At 38.2% G+C, this 27,164-nt stretch overlaps 1 protein-coding gene across 1 annotated transcript; it reads left to right on the top strand.

The window, feature by feature from the left end:
- Positions 1–19,401: 19,401 nt before the first annotated feature.
- LOC114318583 (uncharacterized) lies at positions 19,402–21,408 on the top strand. The gene is made up of 2 exons (XM_028265498.2): positions 19,402–21,226; positions 21,320–21,408. The coding sequence occupies exons 1-2, from the start codon at positions 19,402–19,404 to the stop codon at positions 21,406–21,408; spliced, it is 1,914 nt and encodes a 637-aa protein (XP_028121299.2).
- Positions 21,409–27,164: the final 5,756 nt, after the last annotated feature.

Below are 27,164 nucleotides of genomic sequence, written 5' to 3'. Positions count from 1 at the left end.
TCTGTGAATTTTCATAAAATAAATACTCACCATTAAATTCTGAAATTTTTATCCAACATGCTAAATTCTTATAAGAACAACATAATAAAAATTTCATAATTTCTGAGATCGAAAATTATATATATATATATATATATATTTTAAAAAAATTATTACAAAATTGAACCATTTTCGCACATAACTTTATACAACACTCCAATCCAAATATTACTCAATTAATTTATGCACTAACTATTTAAAAAATATTTTGGGTCATTACAAGAATTGAGAGTAAAATATTTCATTTATATTTTTAATAATTAGATTTGAAATATTTTAAATTAGAATTTATCATATCTTTTTGAGTTCTATATGTATATCCATATCTTTTTTCTTTCAAATTTTACTTTTTTTTTCATAAAAAAATAATTTTCATTAGAAATTAGGAAAAATGGAAAGGAATATTTATAAGGCTGCCAAGTAGGAAAGATAATCTCAACTTTGAATGAGAGACCAAGTTTGAGAGTTTAGAAACATTGAAAACTATACTACATTTGTATATATAGATACTAGCATGATACCCGTGCTATGCACAAATTAAAATAAATAATTAAAAATTAATTTTGAAACGAAATTATAACAAAAACTTTGTTTATAATATAAAAGAAAATTTATTTAACATTAATTAGTTCCCATATAATAATTATATTTACGATAAAATATAAATTTATGGGCAAATTATAGAAATGGTCTCTATAGTTTACCCTTGGTTTCATTTTGGTCCCTACACTTCTAAATGCATCAATTTTGCCCCTACAATTTGGTTTTTGGATCGAACTGGTCCAATAGTTAACCATCGTTGGGATTTTCGACCGAAACCCATTTCCCTCGAGGGCAAGGTTGTCATTTCGACACCCCCATACCCATTTTCCCACCCGAATATGCAGCCCATATGATCTGTGTAAACAAATAGGAGATTAGGGTTAGGAATGGGGTTAAGAAAGGGAATACAACAAATTGGTGAGAGCTGAGGCTTGAATTCGGAGGTGTTTGAAGGTAATCTGATATTTAAATCAAATCCATTAAAGTAAGAAAGTAGCAAGCCAAGTTGATGGCTTTGAGAGATGCGTCGTCTGGGAGCCCTCAATATGGTATTTGACTTTTCTGACAAACATTTGTTTGTTTATGTATATTGTCATCTTCATTTTGGTCCGTCTACTTCATAGTGGTTAAATGGTGATTTATGTATACATATAGGTTATTTGTATTTAGATTCACATTTGTTTGTTTGTTTTTTTTTTCTTGTTGGACTAATCTGAGATGCACCTTTCTATATATTAGGTTCTTTGTTTTGTTCCCTCTTTTGTTGACATTGGTTCCCACACGAATACACATGCACATAGGGAAAACTAATCAACCCCTGACAAATTTTGATTAATTTATTTTTTATTTAATCTCACAGATCTTGATAGTGATTACTTCACTTTAAAAATGCATCATGGGGGAACATTTGTATGTAATCCAAATAGGTTGTATGTGGGGGAGGGGGGGGGGAAGAAACATACTTTGACTACTGAGCAAAACATGGCAAGGAGGAGTAAGGCAAAAGTTGTTGCTACAGGAGATAGTGGCAGTCAACCAAACATGGGCAAAGACAGCAAATGCAATACCTATTGGCAGTCAACCAAGCATAGGCACCATGGCAAAGACAGCAGCTGCAAAACCTAGTACCACTCAACCAAGCATGGCCACTAGGGCAAAGACAGCAACTACAAGACCTAGTGGTAGTCAACCAAGCATGGCCACCAGGGCAAGGGAATAGCTGCAAAAGGTATTAGCAGTCAACCAAGCATGGCCAAAAGGGCAGAGGCAGCACTTGTAAGAGCCAGTGGCAGTCAACCAACCATGGCCAATAAGGTAAAGTTAAGGCCAAGCATTGAACCATGCATGCCTACCATAGCAAGGTCAACACCACCACCTGGATTTACTTACATTTCCACAACTCAGTCATCAACATTTGCACCTACAGACTCATTCATGTCTAGGGAGAGAAGATTTGTGTCCTTGTCTCCACATAAACAAGCTGCAACTAGTGCAATCAACAAAAAGATTGCAAATTAGTGGCAGTCAAGGACAAGGGCCAATTGTCTTTTGTACATGAATTGCTATGACCTACTGTTTTTTGCTAGGGTTAACAATGTTGATCAATTTTTTGTAGTTACACTTTTTGACTAGATGTGCTCATCATTTTGCTAGTTTGTAATCACTTTTGTTGATCAACTATTGTATTTAGTTTGTGTTTTGTTGGTGAACCTTTTCTTTTGTTGGTGAACAATATGATTGCCTTTTGTTGTTTAATAAATGAATATTGCCTTTTGGCATTGTATTGTTCTGTTTGTTGGAAATGCCAGTCAATATTACCAAATCACAACACATTATACATTTGTATGTAATCCAATTGCAGTCTAACATTGATCACAAAGCTCACAAAATTCAATACATAATCTTCAAATGGCATTGCAATTCACAAAAATACAAAACCCATTTTATTTCAGCCATTTAGACAACATTACACATGGTTATCATTGCATATGCTATTCTAGCATTGTTTACAAAACTAACATAATCCAAATTCAAAACATTAAAACATAAAACACCTACATCTACAATTCTCATTCCCATTATGTCAAATCATTGTCATTGTTGCTGCCAGCAACTTCCCCATCTTGCTCTGTTGTGAGGTAGCACCACAAGAAAAATGTCCATGACGTCAGTACAAAGATCAGCAGCTTTCTTTCTCTTCCTCTATGCAATTGGACTTGGTCTTCAATGACCCAAATTCTTCTAAGTAATCCATTAATCACCTCTTGAACTCGGGTACTATGTATCTATTTTCACTTACTCCATATCTGCATTTATCAAATCAAAAAAAAAAAAAAAAAAAAATTCAAAATAGCATGATTGAACACAAGAAAAAGATATATATATATATATATATACTAACTTAGTCCATAACGTGGACAACCCAGAAACCTTCTTGAGGGATTATTCTCAGCCCAAGATGTGCATACTTGAGCCCTCATCCCACATTGGCAACATATTGATTCCATTTTCTTTCTCTTATCTTCTTTGTCTTTCTCTCAACCTACATACGTAATATATTATGCACATATATCTATATATCAGTTGTAGAATTGGGGAAAATGGGTATGGGGGTGTTGAAATGACAACCTTGCCCTTGGGGGAAATAGGTTTCCGTCGAAAATCCCAACGGCGGTTAACTATTGGACCAGTTAGATCCAAAAACCAATCTGTAGGGGAAAAATTGATACATTTAGAAGTACAGGAACCAAAATGAAAACAAGGGTAAACTATAGGGACCATTTCTGTAATTTGCCCTAAATATATTTCGTCTTGATGAATTTCATAGTTTTAGTTTTTCAATTTATTAATTATCTCATATCTATTATGTAAAATCAATTACCTAATCTATTTTCTAAAATTTAATCCATCAAAAATTGAAGAATAAATAAAAAAATAGAAGAAAAAATAAATAAATAGAATATCAATGACCCCAATCTTCAACCCACTCCTCAAATAAGACTTCGACGACTTTGATTCTGCTAGGCTACTAGGTATAACTTCTAAAATAGCCTCATTAAATATTAGTTAATTATATTTCCTATTTTTTTAGAGGTTAGACCAATTGAACTGTAATGCCCCAACAATTATAACACCTTATGAATACAACAATCAACGTTCATTACAAGAAAGGGTGCAATTACTCAACCTTTACATCATTAATCAATAGGGTTTGTACAAAATAGTCCCACATGCGAATTATACATTCAATGATCTCACATACATGAATCTATAGCATGTAGAACGTCAAATTCAAAAGTAAATAAAATGCTCTAAAGGACTTACAAATTCTAAGGCTTAAGCCCGGTTACACAAAAATGGTTTCACGAACCCATACATTATAGCCCTTGGCTAGCAAAATGAACCACAACAAAATAAGAGCCATTTGCTCTCCACAAAATACGTCCGCACCCTTAACTAGGTGGAATCACCATATCTTTTCCTGCACCAAAATCCCATAGGGGTGAGCTTAAAGCCCAGTAGAGAATTCTTAACAAAGTATATACATTTTATACAAAGTCTCACAATCTGAAATGTACGTGCCATGATATGCCTTTTGAAAGAAAATCACATTTACATCTTTTGAAAGCTATGATGTTCCATGATAACTTGAAATCTCAATAATTTAAAATATACAATTTAATTCAAGGGGGACGATAAATATGACTCATGTAATCCCTAGGTTGGTGTCTGCAAGTAGACATAACTAGCACTACCAAAAATCCCACTTTACCAGTTGCTAATCGAAAGGGAAGTGGTACCTCCTCCGTGCGTGTTTTCGATCTTTTACCCCAGATACTCAGGCCAACTTAATCAATCTCAATTACACCCCCTATCCGGACTTACCACCACCCCAAACCATTCCATGAAAACTCATTCCACAACATTCTTTTCTCAATGCAAAAGTATTCAACTTTAAAGTTCGAAGCTTAACATAATCAATGAATTGATATGACAATGTAATGATTATCAATGCAATGCAACATTTCTTTCATGTTCAATTCTTCCACACAATCTTGCCATTGTGATCACAATTCCCAAATCCCTTTTCAATGCAATCTCACAAGATGAATAAACATACTTTTATTTCAATTCATTTAAGGGATAACACATTTTGAATATTTTGAACATTCTCAACAATTTTGTCATTTCAAGACTATATCAATATTTTGAACAACTACCAAAATCACAACTCTCATATTTCATGGAACTCATCATATATATATAAGTGAGAAATTTTCCCCATTTTTATTCATTTTGACACACAAAGTAATATGTCAACAAGGTCAACCAAGTATTCTCAACGCTCTTTCAAAACTCCCAATTTCTAGGTTTTTACTCATCACACTACACACACACACTTTTTTTGAAAGAATTTCTTCAAAAACATTTCTCCTTACTCAAAGTATTTCAAAACCCTCAAGAGAATTATTTCATGAGAAACAAGGAGCAAATCCCCTCCTAAACCACCCACATTGTTGAGCCAATCATCAACATTCAATATTAATAAGAGAAATTCAAAAATCAACAATAGTTCTTGCAAATATATATATATATATATATATAACTCTAAAAAAGTCCCTAAAGCTTGGAGAAGAAAATTAGATGAAACCCTTAAAATCGACGGTGTTGAAACACGATCTTCACCACACACAACGAAGCCCTTGGTTAGCTTTCCAACTTTGATGAAGGAGCTTGGGTTAAAAATGCAATGGATCTGAAGAGATCAAGAGTTTTAAGAGGTTTGGTATAGGAAATGTAGAGAGAAGGAAGAGGAAATGATTTTTAGAGAGAGAGAGAGATTTGTAAAAAGTGATATACACTCAGCCCCAAAAGAGAGAAAAGACAGAATTTTCAGACTCAGCGGAGTCCCGCACGTGTGGTGCCCTAACCTCGCACCACCAGTCGCACCTCCCTTTTATGTAGTAGGCAGCCCAGGTTCTCCCTTGTTTCCCGCACGTGCGGCGTTACCCCCCGTACGTGCGGCCCTGGTCCTCTAGCCCAAAATTTCCTCGGCTCAACCCCAGACACTCCAGACCGACCCCACACCTTCCAAAACAAGTGAAACTCAATACCGGAGTAAATAAGAACAAAAATTTGAGAAAAACCTCCGAACACAACGAACCTAATGAAAACAATGGGTGAAGAGACGCATGACGTAACCGGTCATCACATGAACATTTTGCAAACCCTAAGGTCATTTTCTTAATTTGATCACCACTAAAGATCATTTTTAATTTTTAATTTTTTATATATTTTAATTGTTTTATATTAAAAAAAATTTATAACTAATATTCTAAACAAATAAATTAAACTAAATATGTATATAAAGCAACTTAACTCTAATCCATAGGCCTAAGTTTTTTATTGTGTATTTGATTGAAAATCTGTTAGAACATTTTGATGGCCAGTACCTAAACCTCGATATTTATACGGTGGGTAGCTTAAGTCAGAATGATTACTTGGCCTATAATTAGCATGGTTTAAATAAAAAGTAATGTATATACTAAATGTGGATTTATATATATTTTTTCTCATTTGTTAATAGATTTATGCACAATCCATATTTCAAATAAGAATTTTATAAGTTCTTAAGAGTTAATCACAAACTTGAAAAATAAAATGGACATGATACATTATAAATATGTATGAAATGACGTTATTAATAAACTATTTTTTATTAAAAAATTATGTACTTTGTAACGCCCTCAAAATAAGATATAATCAATCCTTCACAAGATCTATAGACATAATAGAAATGTTATATTTTCATTCATCAGAGTTAATATTTCAAAAGATATCACATGCATTACACTTTCATAAATGTTCATCTTGAAACTATAACATGTAACTCTAATTGAGAACAACAAAATGAATGCCCTAAGGGCTTACATCTTTCCAAGACTTCGCATGGTTACAACAAAAGAAGAGTCTAGTCTCTATACAAGTAAAGCCCTCAGCTTGAATAAACATTCAACACAAAAGAAATCGCAAAAGTGGAGCCTTCAGCCCCTAAGTCTCCCAAGCTATGTCCTTGGATGTGGCATGTCACCTGTACCTGAAAATGGTTTCTCAAGTAGGGTGAGCCAAAGCCCAGTAGAGATATGCTAAACAATATATGAGAATTAACTAAGCTATCAGTATCAGATAAATGTTCAATACTAGTAAACCAACTTACACCTTTTTCATGACCAATCCATATCAATATCCGTATTCCAGCCCATTTCTAGTCATTTATCCAAATCAATTCATTGACATAGTTCATTGTTATCTAAACGAGACTACAACTCATTTATCAACACTTCAATAACAAACATTATTCAACACTTCCATTTTCTTGCCATTTTACGGAATCACATCTGAGGGAACTGGCACCCATATATGTATAATTTCGGGACTTTCACCCTGGACACTCCGGCCAACTTAATTATCAATGGAGTCCATCCCCTATCTCCTCCCAAACAATGAAATACATCCCCTATCTCCTCCCAAACAACGATACATATACAATGTATTTAAAAAGCATGTCATATACAATGACTACTACAATTCACATATTCAACAATTTAATCAGTCCGTCATATTCAATGACAATATTCATATGACTAGTTCCAATTTACCTAGTCCTCATGCAGTTTCTACAACAATCATAGCTATCCTCCACCGATAGCTCAAAACAGAAATTTTCTAAACAGATAAACAAATCTATCAATAGATAAATTATCAACTTTTTCATAGGTGTGTGATTTATCAAACCAAACTACACCATCAATCACATATTTCCCCCAATTTCATAATTCCCAAACTAATTTCATTATTTACACAAATAGTTATTTCAACTCAACTTAGGGCAATTTTTCCCGTATTCCAAAACATCAACCCATAGGTCCAAATCTCACCATTTTGAAAATAAAGAACCTCATACACAAACCCCCAAGGTTACTTTGCAAATCAACATGAAAACCCCCCCTTTAGTTTAGAGCCCAAACCCTAACTTTTACCCAAATCTTCCCAAATCCCACCATTTATACAATATGACAAACATCTAGGTTAAAACCGATATCAAAGAGTAGAATATCCCTACCTCAAGTGTAGAAGCTCAAAGGAGAAGAAGGAAAAAACTTTGAAGATGACCAAACTCCACCTTTTCGGATCAAATGAAAGCCCACGTAAAATTCTACCTTTTTAACAAAGGGACTAGGGTAGAAACTCTTAGATTCTAAGGGATTTATAGAGAGAAGTTGGACTTTTAGAGAGAGAGTGTGACGACCGGGTCTTTGCTTTTCTCCTTTTTCTTTCCTCTTCACTTCGTCCCCTTTTGTCCTTGTCGAGTTTGAAACGTTTGGAAATAATTCTTGAAATTAAAGTCCTTGTTCTTGTTTTCACTTGGTGTTGAGTTTCATCTGTTTCAGGAGGTGCGGGGTCAGGTCCAGAGTGCTCGGGAGCAAGGTGGAAAATTTCTGGGCTGCTGGGCCAGGGCCGCACGTGAGGGGAGTAAGGCCGCACGTGCAGTGAGGGTTGAGCTTTAGTGGGTTGCATTCTGTCTAATATGCACGAGCGGAGTGAGGTGCAGGAGAGGAGCACCGCACGTGCGGGGATGAAGGCCGCACGTGCGGGGGAGGCGCTCCGCACGTGCGGCAGACGGGCAGTTTGAAACTCTATTTTTTTATGTCATTTGGCCGAATTTGTAACACATTTAAGGCCTCTCTATCTCACTCTAAACCCTATTTTCTCCTCCTTCTCTCTAGAAAACCCTCACAAAACACTAAAACACTTTCATTCTTGCTATCCTTGGGTCTAAATCATCATCTCTCACAATCTTGAAGATCTAAGGCTAGAGCTTCACTTGGTGTGGTGGAAATCCGAGCTCTTTCTCATCCTTTTCATTTTCCCACAGTTCCTCTCTCATTTTCTCTCACTTTTTCGCCCCAGCAAATTCCGACGAACGATCTCCAGCAAGAAAAGGTTAGTTATGTTCTTCACTTCACAGCTTTACGGGCTTGAAATCAGTTATTTTTGCGTCCTTGAAATGTCTCTTGCTCTTTGCACTTGTTTGTGCTTTGTTTACTGAAATCGAAACTACGAATTTTTTTGTTTAGTTGTTAAAATTTCATCTTAATTTGTTCGGATCTGGTATAGATACTATTGCCGTACTCAAGATACTGTAATGGTGGCTCTGATAATTCTAGCTTGAAATTAGGCTTTGAATATGTAGAAAAACCGTACGATGGAGTTGTGGAAGTGCAAATTATAGATCAAATCGAGTGAAAAAATTACGTTTGTTTGTTTCTATGCAATAATGTGTCAATGAAATAATGCTAGATGTTGTTTTGCACTTTTTACATGCTCATTCTCTATTTTTACCTGTTCCAGTTAGTGGATGCTTCAACTTTAAAGAAAGAGGTTGCTGAAGCTGTTGACCTCATGGCAGTGAGGGAGCTTATAGGAGGTTAGTGTACTTAGATCGCAGTTAAGGTCATTCTGGTTGAATGTTCTGTAGCTCTATTTGTTGTCTTCTTTGTTTGTTTGCATTCTTATTTTTTATGGATTGTTATGCTACTCTTTTTTCCTAAATATAGGTATTTATTTTGGAAAACCAATGGGGTTTGGCACAAATGAAAATGGTGATGAGATTGGTTTTAACACTGAGGTCTATGCAACCTATGAGGTAGTTTTTTTTTATTCAACTTGCTTTTAACTAGTGAACTTTCATGCAAATGCCAGAATTTACTTTCATCTCCCAAACCACAACCCACCATTTCAATAAATTTTTAGTTCACCCAATCCCATTTCCTTTCCTTAATTTAGGCTTGCAAGAAGTATAACACTTGTCTTACAATCCAAGAACAAGTCTAACATTTTCCTCACTTGAAGAACAAAGATCAACAGCATCCAACTACTAAAAAACATCATCAATTTGATTTCAGCCAAACTCCTTGCAAAAATATCCCCAAATATTTCCCTCAAGGGCTTGTTAACAACCAGACCAGGAATATCATCAAAAGATCCAACTCCCATTAAACCCAGGAGTTTGATTTCACCTTTATAAATAAGTATAGGTGAGTGAGAGGGTATAGAGGGATGGATATTGAAGATACCACCCATGCCAGAACTATAGAAATATAATCCACTATCTCATGTCCTCTCCATCACATGGCCTTTCCACGCTGGGCTTTGAGTCATATATGGCCAATCAGTCCTCTGGACGAAGGAAACATATGAGTAATAACTAACCTCCTTTGGTTCTATACTGTTATTTTAATTGGTTCATTAGAATTAAGTGGAATGGACTGATTATTCCATCAAAATACTCATTGTAACGTTTGGTTCACTAAATAAAATGATAGGAAATGCATAGCAAATGAAATCATCATTCACCATTATAAGGGAATGATCATTTCATACAAAAGCTTAAGGAATGAGAATTCCATTCCATTATCACCTACTGACAAGTCTATCTCCATATTGACAAGATCCATATCAGCAATACCAGTGTGCACAATGGCACACACCAATACACTATCGCAAGAACCCCCATCAACACAACTACACTTCGATGGTTCATCTAATAGACAAAAAATTTCATCAACAACATCATAAACAGAACATACAACTAAACCCTGAAAGTTTTTAATACTTCAAACCCATGCAGAATATAGAGATCATCACAGCTTATTGCATAAGAGACATTGATCTTGTTGACAAACAAAATTTCTGAAGATGTGAACGGAGTTAATTAAATAGTTGGTCTCTCATTATTAAGAAATGTAACAATAGTAATATCAATTTTCATATCAAACCACACAGAACTAGCAACATGGATTTGTTTGTATCTCGGCCTCCAAATTACACAGCCCCCTTCCAATTTACCAGTTGGAAAATAAAGTTTTTCTCAGTTGTCAAGTGATACATCCAGAAGATACTTTGCAAACTACATAATAAACCATGAAATAATTTGCATTCGATTTTTTGGAGAATAATTTAGAAATATTTCATGGTTTTATTATGTAGCTTGGAAAGTTTCTTAGATTCACTGTTAGCATGAACCAATCAAGCAACCTGTTGCTGACCTTAAAGCATGTGATAAAGGAATTGGTTAACAAGTTTGTTATATGAGCAAAAGAATTTGTATTGATTGTTAGCAAGACATAGATGCTTCCATTAAATTCATAATGGCCCAACACACATTCTCTATCTGAAAGGTTTAAGATTTTTGTATTCAATTAAGTGTTTGTGTCATCCAGATTGAAGAACAATTGTATCAAATGGTTGGCAGGAGATAGAAAAAAAAAAAAAAAAATTCAAAAGGCCTTGTAGTAGTAATGATAAGGTGTTCTAAGCAATATATATATTTTTTATAGTATAACTTGTAAAAGTAAAGTTAATTACAAGTAATATCAAAATGTACATTTCTCATTCTATGATTTTGATAATGACACTAAAATTTTATTCAAGTATAGAATAAGTAAAAAAAGAATATAACGGAGGACAAGAAATCCACAGAAAACAAAAATAAAAAATAACATATCACACACGGTTTGCCAATCTCTATAAATAAAAAACAAATGAATCCCTGTAAAAGGAGATGATATTGAAGCCCAAAAAGAAGACGCTGAAAAAATTTATCCCATAGTTCTTCTAAACCTTTAGATTTATCCTAAAAATTCCTAACATTTCTTTCCAACCAAATTACATACGCACCCCTCCCCCCCCTCTCAAAAAAAAAAAAAACCCACATCCCAAAGCGCTTGTGCTTTCTTCCTCAAACCAAAACCTCTATAATCAATCAAAATCATTTGATCACAAGTATATGGTGCTATCCAATAAATATCCACTAGCTACAGTAGCCTATGCTATATAAACATAGCCATAGCCATAGGACATAGGACCGGCCCTAGGGCCCCAAAAAATAGGGCCCCCAAATTTAGTAAAATGTTCTAGGCCCAATTTTTTTTTTTTTTTTTTTTTTTTTTTTTTTTTTTTTTTTTTTTTTTGGTTTTAGGATCAATTTAAAGGGTTCCAAAATATTTTATTGGGCTCATGTATGGTTTAGCCCATATTTATTTATAAGTGTAGTTTGGCCCATATTTATTAAAATAAAAATATATATTAAAAAAAAGTGTTGGGCCCAAGAAGAACAATACATACAATATATGGGCCATATTTTTTTTTTTTTACCTTCTTTATCTATTAGATTTTAGTGGAATAAATAATTTTGCCCGAATTTTTTTAACTAGGTCTTTATCAGTTTTAATTGAATAATTTTTTCATAATTTTTTTGCTCTTATTTTGTTTCATTAAATTGTTTTGTTTACAATTTTAATGATTATATGTGCGAGTAAATTTTTTTATGACTACAAACAAATAAAAAAGTTGTAACTTATTGTTTTATCCATGATTTTTTTTTAATATAAGAGGAGCCTTCATTTTCGAAATTCGCCTTAGGCCCCTTAAATCTCAGGGCCAAAATATTTTATTTCGTCCATGTATGGTTTAGCCCATATTTATTTATAAGTGTAGTTTGGCTCATATTTATTAAAATGAAAATATATATTAAAAAAAAAAGTGTTTGGGCCCAAGAAGAACAATACATACAATATATGGGCCCTAATTTTATTTTTATTTTTTAACCTTCTTTATCTATTAGATTTTAGTGGAATAAATAATTTTGCCCGAATTTTTTTACCTAGGTCTTTATCAATTTTAATTGAATAATTTTTTCCTAATTTTTTTGCTCTAATTTTGTTTCATTAAATTGTTTTGTTTATAATTTTAATGATTATATGTGCAAGTAAATTTTTTTGTGATTACAAACAAATAAAAAAGTTGTAACCTATCGTTTTATCCATGACTTCTTTTTTTTTCAATGTAAGAGGGGCCTTCATTTCCAAAATTCGCCTTAGGCCCCCCTAAATCTCAGGGCCAACCTTGATAGGACAATGTTAAAACAAATTACCTATGCTCTCCTCCTCTCTCCTACCCATAATACACCACTATGGAAGTAAATGACAATGATATCCCCTTTTTTGAAATGTAACATTAATATTGAGTTTCTTATGAGCCATAAACCATACAAATCTTTTACTTTTGAGAGGCACAATTGCATTCCAAATCATCTTTTGAAAAACAAAAAGTGATACATTAGGATTGTTAATAATCCTACAAAAGAAATAATAGCCAACAATCTTTTATCAATAACATTGGGCGTCAAAGGAACATCCTCAAGAATAGACAATAAAGAAGATAATTCAATAGCTTTCCAATTGTTAAGGTTTCTAAATAAATTAAAATTTCAAGAATTCATAGCTAAATAAGAAGAAGCCATAAGGAGTAATAGAAGAGTAATGAGAGCAAGAGAGACGATACAAACAAGGAAATAAAAGATCAAATGAGATTTCTCATTTCCATACATCCTCCCAAAACTGGCTCATTTCCCCATTAGCCACAAATAACCAGGAAATCAAGACGAAAAAGAAAGACCTTGAGAAATGGACTGTAATAACCCGACCCTCATACATGATTCTGGTATCTTTTCAGTCCTCTATTATGTGGTTTTGAATGCTTATTGTGAAATTCTATGTGAAACTACATTGAATTAAATGAAACTTGGAAATATGGATTTCTATCTGTTGAATAAGAAAATTATCTGTCGCACTTAAACTGTTTGAATCCGGAATTGGAAGCCTTAGAGACTTAATTTTCTGAAATTGATTTGACATTTGAAATTTCCATGATTTTTAAGCTATAATGGAATTTTCTGTGGAATTTCAATTTGGGATGCTTAAACGATTGAATTTTTGTCTTACTCATCCTTATAGAAATATCTCTATATATCGAAGTTCTTGGATCATTTTGACTTAGAAGCTTATTGAAATATCTCCTGGAGGAAGAACTTAGTTGAGAGAAGGGTTGTGAGGAGTAGCTCATCAAAGAAGGTAGAGGCTTGTGAGATTGAAAGGAGATCTAGCTAGTGAAGTTCAAGGTAAGTCTAAGTTTCCCAAATTCAACCCTTTCTTTTTAATTTGGAGAAGGAATTGCTTGTTATGGTGTACCCTAGAGTTGTAATGAGGGTTTTGGATGTATTGATTTATTGGTAAGATGATTCTACTACTTGCTTATGTCAACTTAATTTTGTTTCTTGAATTACCATGTTGGAACCCATATGTGTATATATATAGCTATATGTGTATATATATGTGTATGTAAGAGACATAGGTGTAGCAAGCTCGCGGGGGGACCTTCGTTGCTACAGGTCGGACTCGCGATTTTTGTTGTCGCGGTTCTTAATCTGAACCAAAGAGTCCAAATCTGGCAAATCGTTTTGAGAAACAGATTTTTGAAAAAGTAGTGCCAAACATGGACTGCTTTGCCAGATACAGAGTCGCCACCTAAATATTTTTAAAATGGGGAAATTTAGGAAACCCTGACTCGGTGCCGAAGGCCACATGTCCGTCATCACCGGAGTTGTCTCGGCTCGGGAGCTTGGGTATGATCGGGGAAGGTCAGCTATGAGCACCCCCTTTCGCCCGGTCCGAAGACCGGCCTCTACTAACCATGATATCCGATTTTGAAAACGTTATGTGTTCTTATTCCATTTATTAGCCTAGAATTACTATGTTATGCGCGCAGCAAACAAATATAGACTAGATTGCCGAATTTGGAAAGAAACATTGCATATCCGTTTGTTTTGAAAATGCTTTGAAATTTGCTACTCGCAAGTAGGCTAAAACACGGATTTCAATGAGTTTTTCCAACTCAAACAATCCAACCTTCACCCACAGGCATTCAAATAGTTTAACACATAAGCATTTAGCTGCATGGCAAGCATACTGTCATCTTAACATTCACACACATGCGAGATGCTAAAGCATAAATACTTACATCGTACTCCGTGCCAAAACAGTAAACTAGTTAGCAAACATGCGTGTCCTAATTCATATTAAATTGCCTAATGCAACACATACAGGATGCAATTAGATAGGCTCGGCTAATCTAAGCATGGCATATGAAATGCGATCAACTATCACATATTCAATTTTCTTGAATTGAAGTACAAATGCAGTTAGCGTGATGTATCGAGCCTAATGCATGCAGTACAAATGCATGATGCACGCATGCATAGCATAAGGTATGCTAAATTAAACGTGCCCTAATCTACCATCATAAGCAGGTAAATAAAAGGGAAGAAAGAAATGGGGATTGGAAGACATACACACCACCCACGCACACTTATTACAGATTTGCCCTCACTCGGAGGGACCAAATAAATATTACAAATTAATTAACTACGCAAGCTAATTAATAATTACAAATTGCCTAATCAGCTAAGCAAAATAACTAAAACTAAGAAAAACAGGAAAATCGCCTTGGGAAACGCGCCGCCATGCATAGGCTGCCTCTGTTTTCCTTCCTTCACTCCTCTGGAGGCTGTCAAAACCTTAGGACTGCATCCCTGGACACTGGGGAGTGCCACCGGCTGAGTGGAATTACCACCGGCAGTGGTGTGTGGCCATCGGCACAAAATGAAGCTGTCGGCAGAGGAATTGTTGCCGGTCGGCACCTTACACTGCCGGTCGGTAGAGTGTTCTTGCAGAATCTGCAAATGACAGCAACAGAGGGCAAGGCAAAGCATGGCAGCACAATTCAAGGCATATATGCACCAACCATGTCCCTTATCATGATAATGACTCAAAGGGGCATGTGCCTCGATTCTCGGACCACCAATCACGCATTTCCATGCATGATGGCCCAAGGAACCAAGTATGCAACTTTGATTTCAAATGCATGCAAACCAAATCAAATCAAACAAGGCCCAATTCCTATCACTAAGTCAAGGAACAAGGCATGCATGCAAGATGCAATGCAGCCTAAGCATGCAAGCTAAGGATGCAACATGGCATGGCGATACACTTATGCAAGCATGCAAGCAAACATGAGGCAATGCTAGCCAATGAAATAGTGGGCTTAGGCATGGTTTAGGCAGCCCCAATAAGGCCTAAAACAAGGGCCAAAGTACCACAAAGAGGGACCAAATACACATGCACACATACATATGTTGAAAGGCCAACACTTAGGCACAAATTGAACAAACCTCAAACACATTTGAAAGGGGGAATCATGGACTAGTTAGCATGCAACATAAGCATTGAAATCATGCTAAAACATGGTGCCGAACCAAGCAATAAATCAAGCCAAGCATGCAACAAATGGCCCAAATGCTCAAAGCAAACCAATAGAGTATTGAACTACACTTAGCAAAACCAAACATGGCATGAACTTATTGACCAAAAACAGAGTTTTGGGACATTAATACAAGGCCTAAGGACCACTTAGATGGCATCCAAATGACTCAAAAACAAAGGCATGCATAAACACCAAAACATGGAGCATTGCTACACAAGCTTATGAGGCATTAAAGATGCATCCAAGGTAAACATATAGGCATGCAAATAGGACTGAAATGACATGGTGGATGATCCCAAATCACCAAATCAATGCAAAGATGTCATGCTATACATTCATATGCTCAAGGCCAACAAGCCCAAATACAAAGGAGCTATACCAAGCATGCCAAAATCAACCCAAACACTTATTGACAGACCTAAAACATGTCAAGATAAGCACAAAATCTTCACAAATGTAAGCCTAAAACATGCTAGAAACAAAGGCACACAACCTAAGGCATGTTAAGGCATAACAAGGCATTACATGGCAACTATGCTAAGCATGCATGGGGTACCAAAACCAAGTAAAAACAGAAGCATAACATGACATATTAAGCATAAAAAGCAGCCAAGTCATGGTCAATACACCCTCAAACATAATGCTCTCTCAAGAGGCCAAAACATGCCCTTTTCAAGGACAACAAGGAGAGGGGGTGGCCCTCTCCTTCTTGGGACTTCAAGGCATCACCTTCACCACTGAAATCCCTCAAGATTTCAGTGGTGAAGAGACCCCAACACCAAAATCCCGGAGTTCACACAAAAGGGCACAAAATGAGGCCTTTCAAGGCCTAAGGGTATTCAAACTTACCCAAACCACAAAACACACTTAACAAACAACCAAGAGGGTCTAAAAATAGAACTTTTTTGTATTATACACTAAGCTCAAAAATGAATTTAAGATAGGTAGAAATACAATGCAAAAATGGGGTAAAAAGGGGTGAGATTCTTACCCTTGAAGCCTTCTTCAACAATGATGCTCCAATGGTCTTCCTTAGCTTGAATCCAACACCAAAACCTCAAAATCAGTCCCTTAGAACCTCAGTTCCAAGAGGAAGGTGGAACACTAGGTGCTTGTGTGCAATAGTATGGACTAAAACACACATAAGAGCACAAAAGAGAGGGAAAGAGAGATAGAATGTATATCTAACCCTAACCCTAGAACTCAAACCCTAACAATGGCTGTCTAAGCTCTCAAAATATCTTAAATGTCTAACCTCTCAAGCCAAGAGACACCCTCTCTCTCTATATGGCACTTCTTGTCTTGTAAAGCTTACAAGACAAGCTTCATAAGAGGGAGATCCCTCCATACACGTGTATGGAGGGGAGCAAAAGCAAGACAGCTGTCTTAAAATATCTGCAAAAGCAGATGCACAGTAATCGGCCGGCCAAAAATGCCATCTTGGCCAAAAAGAGTGCCGGCCGGCACTAAATAGTGCTGACCGGCAACAAATAGTGACGGCCGGCAATATACATTGTCGGTGGTAGCAAAAACTAGCCGGTGGCCTCTAGCCACTGCCGGTGATGGGTGGGGATGGTCCACAAGCCCTACCCTGCCCTTCCAAGGCAAAACACAAGTGTTTGGTACAAAACCAGACACTAAACGGTCGAGTTCAGAGATTCTGAGACAAGGCGCGTAGCCGAGACCTCCGGGAACTCCAAACGAACACAAACATGGATGATCACCGAGTGTTCAAACGGTGACGTCCAAGTCTTGAGGACGGTCAAAAATGGGGTGTCTACAATAGGTTGTGGTGATGATTAATTGATCTTCCATGATTCAAATGGTGGTGTGTTTGTACACTTAATTACATGATCTTTGCACCATATCTTAGCATTTAAAGCATCTAATTTGGGCCTTGTTGTTGATCACCAAACATGGGGTTTTGTATGATTTTTGGACTGCCAAATAGGGGCCAGACCGCACGTGCGGAGGTCGTGGCCGTACGTGCGGAGAAGAGGAAAAAAAATGGGAGAGCATACTGTTTTTGGCCGCTCGAGCGGTGGAGAGGGACCGCACGTGCGGTCCATGTCCGCACGTGCGGCCCAGGTCGGAAATCCCGTTCGCTCCGTTTTACGTGCTTAACCCTCAACTGTTTTCAGAATTTGTGTTTGATACTTTTTGATGATTGTACATGTAATTGAAATGTAATAATGCAAGAAATGGTTTAAAAGAAGAAAGAAACTAATGTGTTATCTATGTGTGTAGGACACACAACAAGAGGAACCACCGCTCCGCAACAATACTGTAAGTAATAGTACACCGAATGTACATTTATTTACTGTTAATATCTGCGATTAAGGTTCTATTTTCCGACAGTTACGACATTAACATATGTGTTGATTGGAGCTCGATGGAAATGTAATGTTAAAAGGATTATGCACATTTTTGTACATGTCTGGGCCGAAAGGCTGTTCAGTATATTTCTGGGCCGAAAGGTTGTTCAGTATATTTCTGGGCCGAAAGGCTATTCTGTATACTTCTGGGCCGAAAGGCTGTTCTGTATACTTCTGGGCCGAAAGGCTGTTCTGTATTTCTGGGCCAGTAGGCCATTCTGTTATGACTAGGCCCAAGGCCGTTCTGGAAAATAAAACAGCATCAGACTAACTACTTGGAATCCATTTTTGTGTATGCACTGTTCCATATTATGATTTAAATTGAATATTAAATTGTTTACGTACTGTTATTCACTGAGCTTGTCTCACTCTGTAATTTTGTTTGATTTTGTAGGTAATCAACTTGAAGGTCAGTCCTAGCATCGATATCATCTATCTTTTGTCAACCTAAGGACAACCAGGCACTTGGAGAAGCCCTTTGCATGCTAATGTAGTTTTGCTAGACCTTGTCATTTTGTACTAATATTTTGTTGGCCAAAGTTGATTGTATCTAATGTTTTGTACGTGCCCAATTTCTGGGCTAAACTTGTAAACGTAAACGTATGTATGTACCTTATTTTAGATGTATGTTCCCTATACGTCTATTTGTGAGTCGTGATCCTGGCATATTTGTAGTGGCTCAATGGATGTGTCTGCATGTTATTCTATTATATTAACGCTTCCGTTCAGGCCCCAGATATTATATATAGCAGGGTAAGTGTCTGTTTCTTAGTAGGTCATGCCCGAAATTTTAGGGGCAAGTTTGGGGCGTGACAAGTGGTATCAGAGCACGAGTTACTATCTCACACACGGATCCATTGAGCTTTAGGATGTCTAGAAAGATGTAGGCATCATGTAGTAAAGGAAGAGTGATAGCAACGTTAAATGTTTTCTGCTAACGCTAATGATGATGATCAATGTCTATTGTAGTCTTTTGTATATATTGTAATTGGTTGTTTTGTAGACTATGGTGAGAACAAGGACCGAAGACGAGGAAGATGCTACCTTAGCATAGTTGGACAGGATGGAAAGAATGATTATGGAAATGGCGAAAACTCTATGACGACAACAACAACAACAACAACAGCCACAGCCGCCACCCCCACCACCAGTACCCCCACCTGTAGTGCAAGATATTCACGCTGAGGACCGTACTATTACACTTACAAAGGAGTTTAAAAAGATGAAACCACCATTGTTTAAAGGAGGAATTGAACCAATGAAGGCTGAGGCATGGGTGTTAGGGATAGAAAAATTGTTCAAAGTTTTCCTTTGTACTGAAGTTCAAAAGGTGCAACTTGCTGCTTTCACTCTTGAAGATGAAGCACGGAGGTGGTGGATGCTTACAAGAACAATGCACCAGGGGTTGACATGGGACAGGTTCTTGGCGCTGTTTTATGATAAATATTTTCCCCAGAGTATGCGAGATAATAAGGTGACCGAATTCGAAACATTGAGACAAGGAAACAAAATTGTTGCCGAATATGAAGCTCAATTCGCAGAGCTAGCCCGGTTTGCACCTCACATGGTAGATATGAAATATAAGAAGGCGCGGAAATTCGAAGGAGGATTGCGGGGTACTATTCTAGACCGAGTTAATGTGTTGAAGTTGCCTACCTACGTTGATGTGTTAGAAAGGGCTGTTATAGCAGAAGGGAATATTGCTGCTCAGACTCGAATTTCTGAATGGAAAGGAAAGAGGCAGAACAACCAATGGTTCAAGGGGTCAACTACTCCACCAAATAAGAAGCAAAATTCAGGGACCTCCAGCACCACTACTTCTCCTCAAAATTCAGCTCCTGTGTGTCCAGAATGTGGATGGAGGCATCGTGGGATTTGTCACCGATTGTCTGGAGCGTGCTTTCGATGTGGCAAAACGGGTCATTTGATAAAAGACTGTCCGCAAAAGAATCAACAAACTGGTAATAAGGCCGCCACAAGTTTTGCAGGGTCCACACCGGCTCCTAATGCCAAGTCAGCTGCTAAGCCTGCTAACAATAAGGACACTACGAGGCAAGGCAGGGCATTTGTGTTGGTTCCGGGAGATGTACAGAATGCAACAATAGTGGTGTCAGGTACATTTGTGGTTCATGGTCATTCTGCTTACGTCTTATTTGATTCTGGCTCTACCTGTTCCTTTGTGTCAAAATTATTTGCGAAAAAACTTGATAAACCTGAAGAAGAATTGACTTATGTGTTGTGCGTATCTTCACCTATGGGAAATTCCATGATCTGTACTTCTGTCTATTCTGCTTGTGAACTTCTCATTGGGGATATCCGTATATATGCTAATCTATTACCACTTGATATGACTTCTTTTGATATTATTCTGGGAATGGATTGGTTAGGTGAATATAGTGCCACTATAGACTGTTTGACAAAGCAAATCAAATTCCACCCTTTGGGGCAATCAGAATCTACTTTTCAAGGACGGGGAGTAACTTCTCCACCGTATGTGATTTCTGCAGCAAGGGCTTGTAAATTAATTCAGAAAGGGTGTAAGGGGTACTTATGTAGTGTTTTGGAAGGGCCAATAATGAATGAGAATACTGATGCGATCCCAGTTGTCTGTGACTTTCCGAACGTCTTTCCGGAAGAATTGCCAGGAGAATTAGTGGACCGTGAAATCGAGTTCACGATTGATGTGCTACCGGGAATCCAACCCATTTCTAAAACCCCGTATCGAATGGCACTAGCTGAAATGAGGGAATTGAAGATTCAGTTGCAAGACCTACTGGATAAGGGGTTTATCTGCCCGAGTGTTTCTTCGTGGGGTGCACCAGTCCTATTTGTGAAAAAGAAAGATGGAACACTCCGATTATACATAGACTACCGGGAGCTTAATAAAGTAGCAATCAAGAATAAGTACCCATTACCGCGGATCGACGATTTATTTGATCAATTACAAGGGGTACAGGTCTTTTCCAAGATTGATTTACGGTCCGGATACCACCAATTGAAAGTTAAAGCTGATGATGTTGAGAAGACAGCTTTCCGAACCCGATACGGTCATTATGAATTTCTAGTTATGCCCTTTGGAGTTACTAACGCACCAGCAGCATTTATGGATCTGATGAACCGTGTCTTCAAACCTTATCTAGATGAGTTTGTAGTGGTCTTTATTGACGATATCCTCATTTACTCAGAGAATGTAGAAGCTCACGAGAATCATCTTCGTTCAATTCTTTAAACCCTTCGAGAAAAGAAGTTGTACGCAAAGCTAAAGAAGTGTGAATTCTGGCTACGTGAAGTGGCATTTTTGGGGCATGTTATAACTAAGGAAGGAGTCTTTGTTGATCCAAACAAGATTGAGGCGATTGTGAACTGGCCGACTCCGACTAATGTGACTGAAGTGTGTAGTTTTATGGGGTTAGCCGGATATTATAGGAGATTTGTTCAGGATTTTTCCAAAATTGCTGTACCACTCACACAGTTGACTAAAAAGGGAGTTGCATTTGAATGGTCAGAATCGCGGGAATCTACTTTCCAAGAATTAAAAATGAAGTTAACTACAGCTCCGGTCCTTGCACTACCATCTGGTACTGAGGGATTTGTGATTTACAGTGATGCTTCACATAAGGGACTTGGTTGTGTGCTTATGCAAAACGGAAGAGTTATCGCTTATGCCTCTCGACAGCTTAAACTTCATGAGAAGAATTATCCCACGCATGACCTTGAGCTAGCCGCAGTAGTTTTTGCTTTAAAGATTTGGCGGCATTATCTGTATGGGACTACTTGCGACATTTATACCGACCATAAAAGTCTCAAATACCTTTTTACCCAAAAAGAGTTAAATATGCGCCAGCGGCGGTGGTTGGAGCTTATTAGGGATTATGATTTGCAGATCCACTATCATCCTGGTAAAGCCAACACGGTGGCAGACGCACTTAGTCGAAAAATGTGGGAAATTTGGCAAATCTATTGACAGAAAAAAAGGAGTTGATAAGTGAGCTGAATAAGATGGGAGTCGACTTGATGATACATGGTCAAGAAGCAACAGTGGCAACAATGATGGCCCAACCGACATTACTTGAAGATATTAAATTACGCCAAATGGAAGATGGAGCTCTAAAGAAGATACGTGATGAAATGGAGACAAAACCGAAACTGGGGTTCACTTTGACGGATTCTGTGCTTAAATTTCAAAACCGAGTATGCGTCTGTAGACAGCGCCCGGGGAGGCCTCGTGCTACAGTTCGGACTCGATTTGTGTCACGGTTCTTAATCTGAACCAAAGAGTCCAAATCTGGCAAATCGTTTGAGAAAACAGATTTTGTTGAAAAAGTAGTGCCAAACATGGACTGCTTTACCAGATACAGAGTCGCCACCTAAATATTTTAAAATGGGAGAATTTAGGAAACCCTGACTCGGTGCCGAAGGCCACGTGTCCGTCATCACCGGAGTTGTCTCGGCTCGGGAGCTTGGGTACGATCGGGGAAGGTCAGCTATGAGCACCCCCTTTCGCCCGGTTCAAAGACCGGCCTCTACTAACCGTGATATCCGTTTTTGAAAACTTTATGTGTTCTTAAACCAATTGTTAGCCTAGAATTACTATGTTATGCGCACAGCAAACAAGTATAGACCAAATAGCCTAAATTGGAACAAAACATTTCATGTTTGTTTTGAAAATGGTTTGCTACTCGCAAGTAGGCTAAAATGCAGGTTTTGCCACCCTCAAGTGGGCTTTAAAATTCACAGTTTTAATGTGGTATTCCAATTTAAGCAATTCGACCTCCACCCACAGGCATTCAAACAGTTTATCTCATATAAGCACTTAGCCGTATGGTAAGCATGCTGTCATGTTAACATTCACACGCATGCGAGATGCTAAAGCATAAATACTTACATTGTACTCCGTGCCAAAACAATAAACTAGTTAGCAAACATGCATGTCCCTAGTTCATGTTAAGTGGCTAATGCAACACAGGCAAGGATGCAATTTAGAGTAGGCTCGGCTAACCCTAAAATGGCATATGAAATGCTACAAGTAACATGTATTCAATTTGGAATTGAAAAGTACAATGTAGTTTGTATGATGTACCGAGCCCGGTGCATGTCAACAAATGCATGAATGCACGCATGCATAGCATAAGGTATGCTAAAATAAATGTGCCCTAATCTACCATCATAAGCAGGTAAATAAAAGGGAAGAAAGAAGTGGGGTTGGAAGACATACATCACACGCACGCACACTTATTACAAATATGCCCTCGCTCGGAGGGACCAAAATAATAATACAAATTAATTAACTACGCAAGCTAATTAAATATTACAAATTGCTTAATTAATTAACAAATTAACTAAACTAAATAAAAACAGTAAACCGCCTCGGGGCGAGGGCCAGATGCAACGCATGCTCGGGATTGGCTCGGAATCGCACTGTCATGCATATTTTGCCTCTGTTTTCCCTGCTCTGCTCCTCTGAAAACTGCCAAAGTCTCAGGGATGCCTCTCAGGACACTGGGGGATATCATCGGCTGAGCAGAATTTCCACCGGCAGTATCATTTAGTCACCGGCACAAAATAGATCCACCGGCCATCGATTGACTGCCGGTCGGCACTAAATACTGCCGGCCGGCAATGAATTCCTGCAGAACCTGCAACTCACAGCAGCAGAGGGCAAAATCTTGCATGGCAATGCAATTCAAACAATTTATGCACCAATCACATTCCTTATCATGTTAGTGACTCAAAGGAGGATGTGCCCCGATTCTCGGACCACCAATCACGTATTTCCATGCATGATGGCCCAAAGAATCAAGTGTGCAACTTCAATTTCAAAATGCATGCAAGCCAAATAAACACACAAGGAGGCCTAACCTCTATCATACTCATCTCAAGAGGCAAGGTGATGCATGCAAGATGCAATGCAACTTAGGCATACGAGCTAAGGATGCAACATGCCGATACAAGCAAACATGCAAGATGATGCATGCAAATAAGCCAAGGATGGTCTTAAACATGAATTAGGCAGCTCTAGTTAGGCCCAAAACAGTGGCCATAATATGAAAATGAAGTGCCTCGAAACGCGTGCACACGGGCACGCAAACCGAGGCAATGGCATATGCAATGCAATGGCTAAAACGGCATATAGAATGCAACATGGACTTATACTAACATGAGAGAGCCTCAGCCACACTCACATAAGAGGCCGATGAATGAAAATGGAGTGCCTCGAAATGCGTGCACACGAGCACGCAAACCGAGGCAATGGCATACGCAATGCAATAGCATGGAAATGGCATGAAATCATGCTAATGGAATTTCAGCACTGAAATGTGGGGGAAAACAGCCCCGAAATGAGGCGAAAACACAACCGATACATGGAATAGTCCCGAAACATGGACTTTTGGCACCCGAAATGGCTTACAGCTATACAAAGCATGCACAACATGGATATGCAATGAATAGACAGTAGCAAGGCAGCCCCAAAATTAGCATTTTACTGGTACAACTCATGGCCAAAAAGCAAACAAAGATAGGGCAACAATGGCATACAAAAACGGCCCTAAACATGAGATTATGAAGCAACTCACAGCTGCTGTCCCCAAACATGTTAGGGCCCTTCAACAACATTGAAGAGGGGCCCAAAATATGCACATTTACAGTTCATGGCAGCCCCGAAATCAGTATACAAACATGCTATAAATACAATGCAAAATGAGGCTCAAAAAGTGGCTATAACATGAGGTATACAAAAAATTCGCCAAACAAGAAAATTCCCTTAATAAAACATGTTCAGGAGGTCAAAATAAAGCCACTTTTAGTTCGGACCAAGGTCCAAAAACAGCAACATCAGGGGCTGCCAAGACATACAAAAATGGGACCAAAAAGAGGATATAAAGGGAAGTACAACATGGAGGTCCGAAACAGTGTTGAGCCCTTCTTCAATGTTGAAGAAGGGCTCAAAATAAGCCTATCTACAGTTTACTACATTCCCAAAAACAGATTACACATAGGCCAAAAATAACATGCAAGATTAGGGCCTAAAGGAGAGATAAAGAAGGAAGTGCTAGCTACTATCCTCAAACAGCAAGAGGTCCTCAATCAAACATGAAGAGGACCTCAAAATATGATGATTTGAAGTTTAGGTCGGAGCCCAAAAGTGCAAGAAACTATGGCTTAGATATAGGCCAAAAAAATGCGCAAAAGAGGGAAAATGAGACTCACCCTTGTAGAACCAAACTTTAACAACCTTTGGACTGAGTTTGGGGAGCTTTTAACCTCTGGAGGACAGCCTCAAGCTGCTGGAATGGGCGTTGGATGCCTTGTGCTATGAGTTGATGAAGAAATGGCCCAAGAACAAGGGTGTTTGATCACTATAACACTCCCAAATGTAGAGAGAGAGGGAGATATAGAGAGAGAGGGTGATATATATGTTATATGTATGTATTAGGTCTGGTTTTGCTGAACCAAAACAAAGGAGGAGGATGGCTTCCTTTTATAGAGCAAGGAAAATGACATAAAGCTTCTCAAAGAAGCTAATACAAAAGGGTCAAAGGGACCAAGCTTCTAAGAGAAGCTAATGCAAAGGTGCAAGCTTCTTGAGGAAGCCAAGACAAGGGGTCAAAGCTTCCTCAAGAAGCTTTGAGCAAAGGGTGCAAAAAAAGGGTCAAAAGGTGTGCAAATGGTGCAAAACAGCCACACACTTGCATGGGGAGCAGGGTCTGTGCATTCCAGCTGCCACAGCTGGCATCCATTCAATCTGTAGAATACTCCCGAAGGTCATCGGCTAGCAAAAAAGGCCGGTCGGCTACTTTAACCTGCCGGTCGGCACAATAAATGGCCGGTCGGCACAATAAATTGCCGGCCGGCACAAACAGAGTGCCGATGGGTGGCCGGTGAGGTCAAAAAAGTGCCGGTGGATGTCCAGATTGAAGCCCCGGAAGTTAGATTTCCAATGGCGCAAACCTTGCATCAAAATTCCTCCTGTGCAAAAAGTTATGCCCTTTTTCGTGAAGCCGCGCAGATTCGATCCAACCGGGATGATGCCCGACTTCAACTGATCATATCTCCCCCACCCGGACTTGGCTCTAGGAGATTCTTGAGTGAAAAATGAAGCCCCGGAAGTAAGCTTTCCGATGGTGGTGGCCCCATAGCTAAACTCCAAGTGTACAGATAGATAAGCCCGATTCAGCGGGGGCTGCTCGACTCGCTTCTACCCGGATTCATGCCGAACTTCTCCCAAACTAGTTTTCTCCTCTCCTTTCCTCTTTTCTTCAACTCCAAAACCCTAAACAAAGTGTTTTGAAATATTTGCCTCTCTTCTAGCCGAAGAAACTGATTCTTTGCCCTGCACATCTCTCAACACCGAGCAAACCATCAGTAGTGCCCAAGTCTTAAGGGCGGTCAAAAATAGGGTGTCTACAGCGTCCCTAATGTGTTAGAACTTAAACGAAAATTGATGGAAGAAACACATGCCTCAAGAGTTTCAATGCATCCAGGAAGTACTAAAATGTACCGGGATTTGAAGCAAAATTTTTGGTGGCCAAGTATAAAAGAAGAAATCGCAAAGTTTGTTTCTAAGTGTTTGCAATGTCAGCAGGTAAAAGCAGAGCATCAGAAACCCGCAGGATTATTACAACCCCTTCCAATCCCGGAGTGGAAATGGGAATATCTGACCATGGATTTTGTTGTAGGCTTACCATAGACACCTCGAGGTATGAATTCTATATGGGTCATTGTTGACCGATTGACTAAGTCTGCCCACTTTTTGCCTGTGAAGACCCAATATAATGCAGATAAACTTGCTGTGATCTATGTGAATGAAATTGTAAGGCTTCACGATGTTCCGATCTCAATTGTGTCAGATAGAGATCCAAAGTTTGTTTCAAGGTTTTGGAAAAGTCTACAGGATGCAATAGGTACAGAATTAAAGTTTAGCACAGCCTTCCACCCTCAAACAGATGGACAATCCGAGAGGACGATTCAGATGCTAGAGGATAT

This window comes from Camellia sinensis, chromosome 12 (genome assembly GCF_055761805.1).
Source record: "Camellia sinensis isolate YWXY chromosome 12, ASM5576180v1, whole genome shotgun sequence".
NCBI lineage: Eukaryota > Viridiplantae > Streptophyta > Magnoliopsida > Ericales > Theaceae > Camellia > Camellia sinensis.
This window is presented reverse-complemented; position numbering and strand designations above follow the sequence as displayed.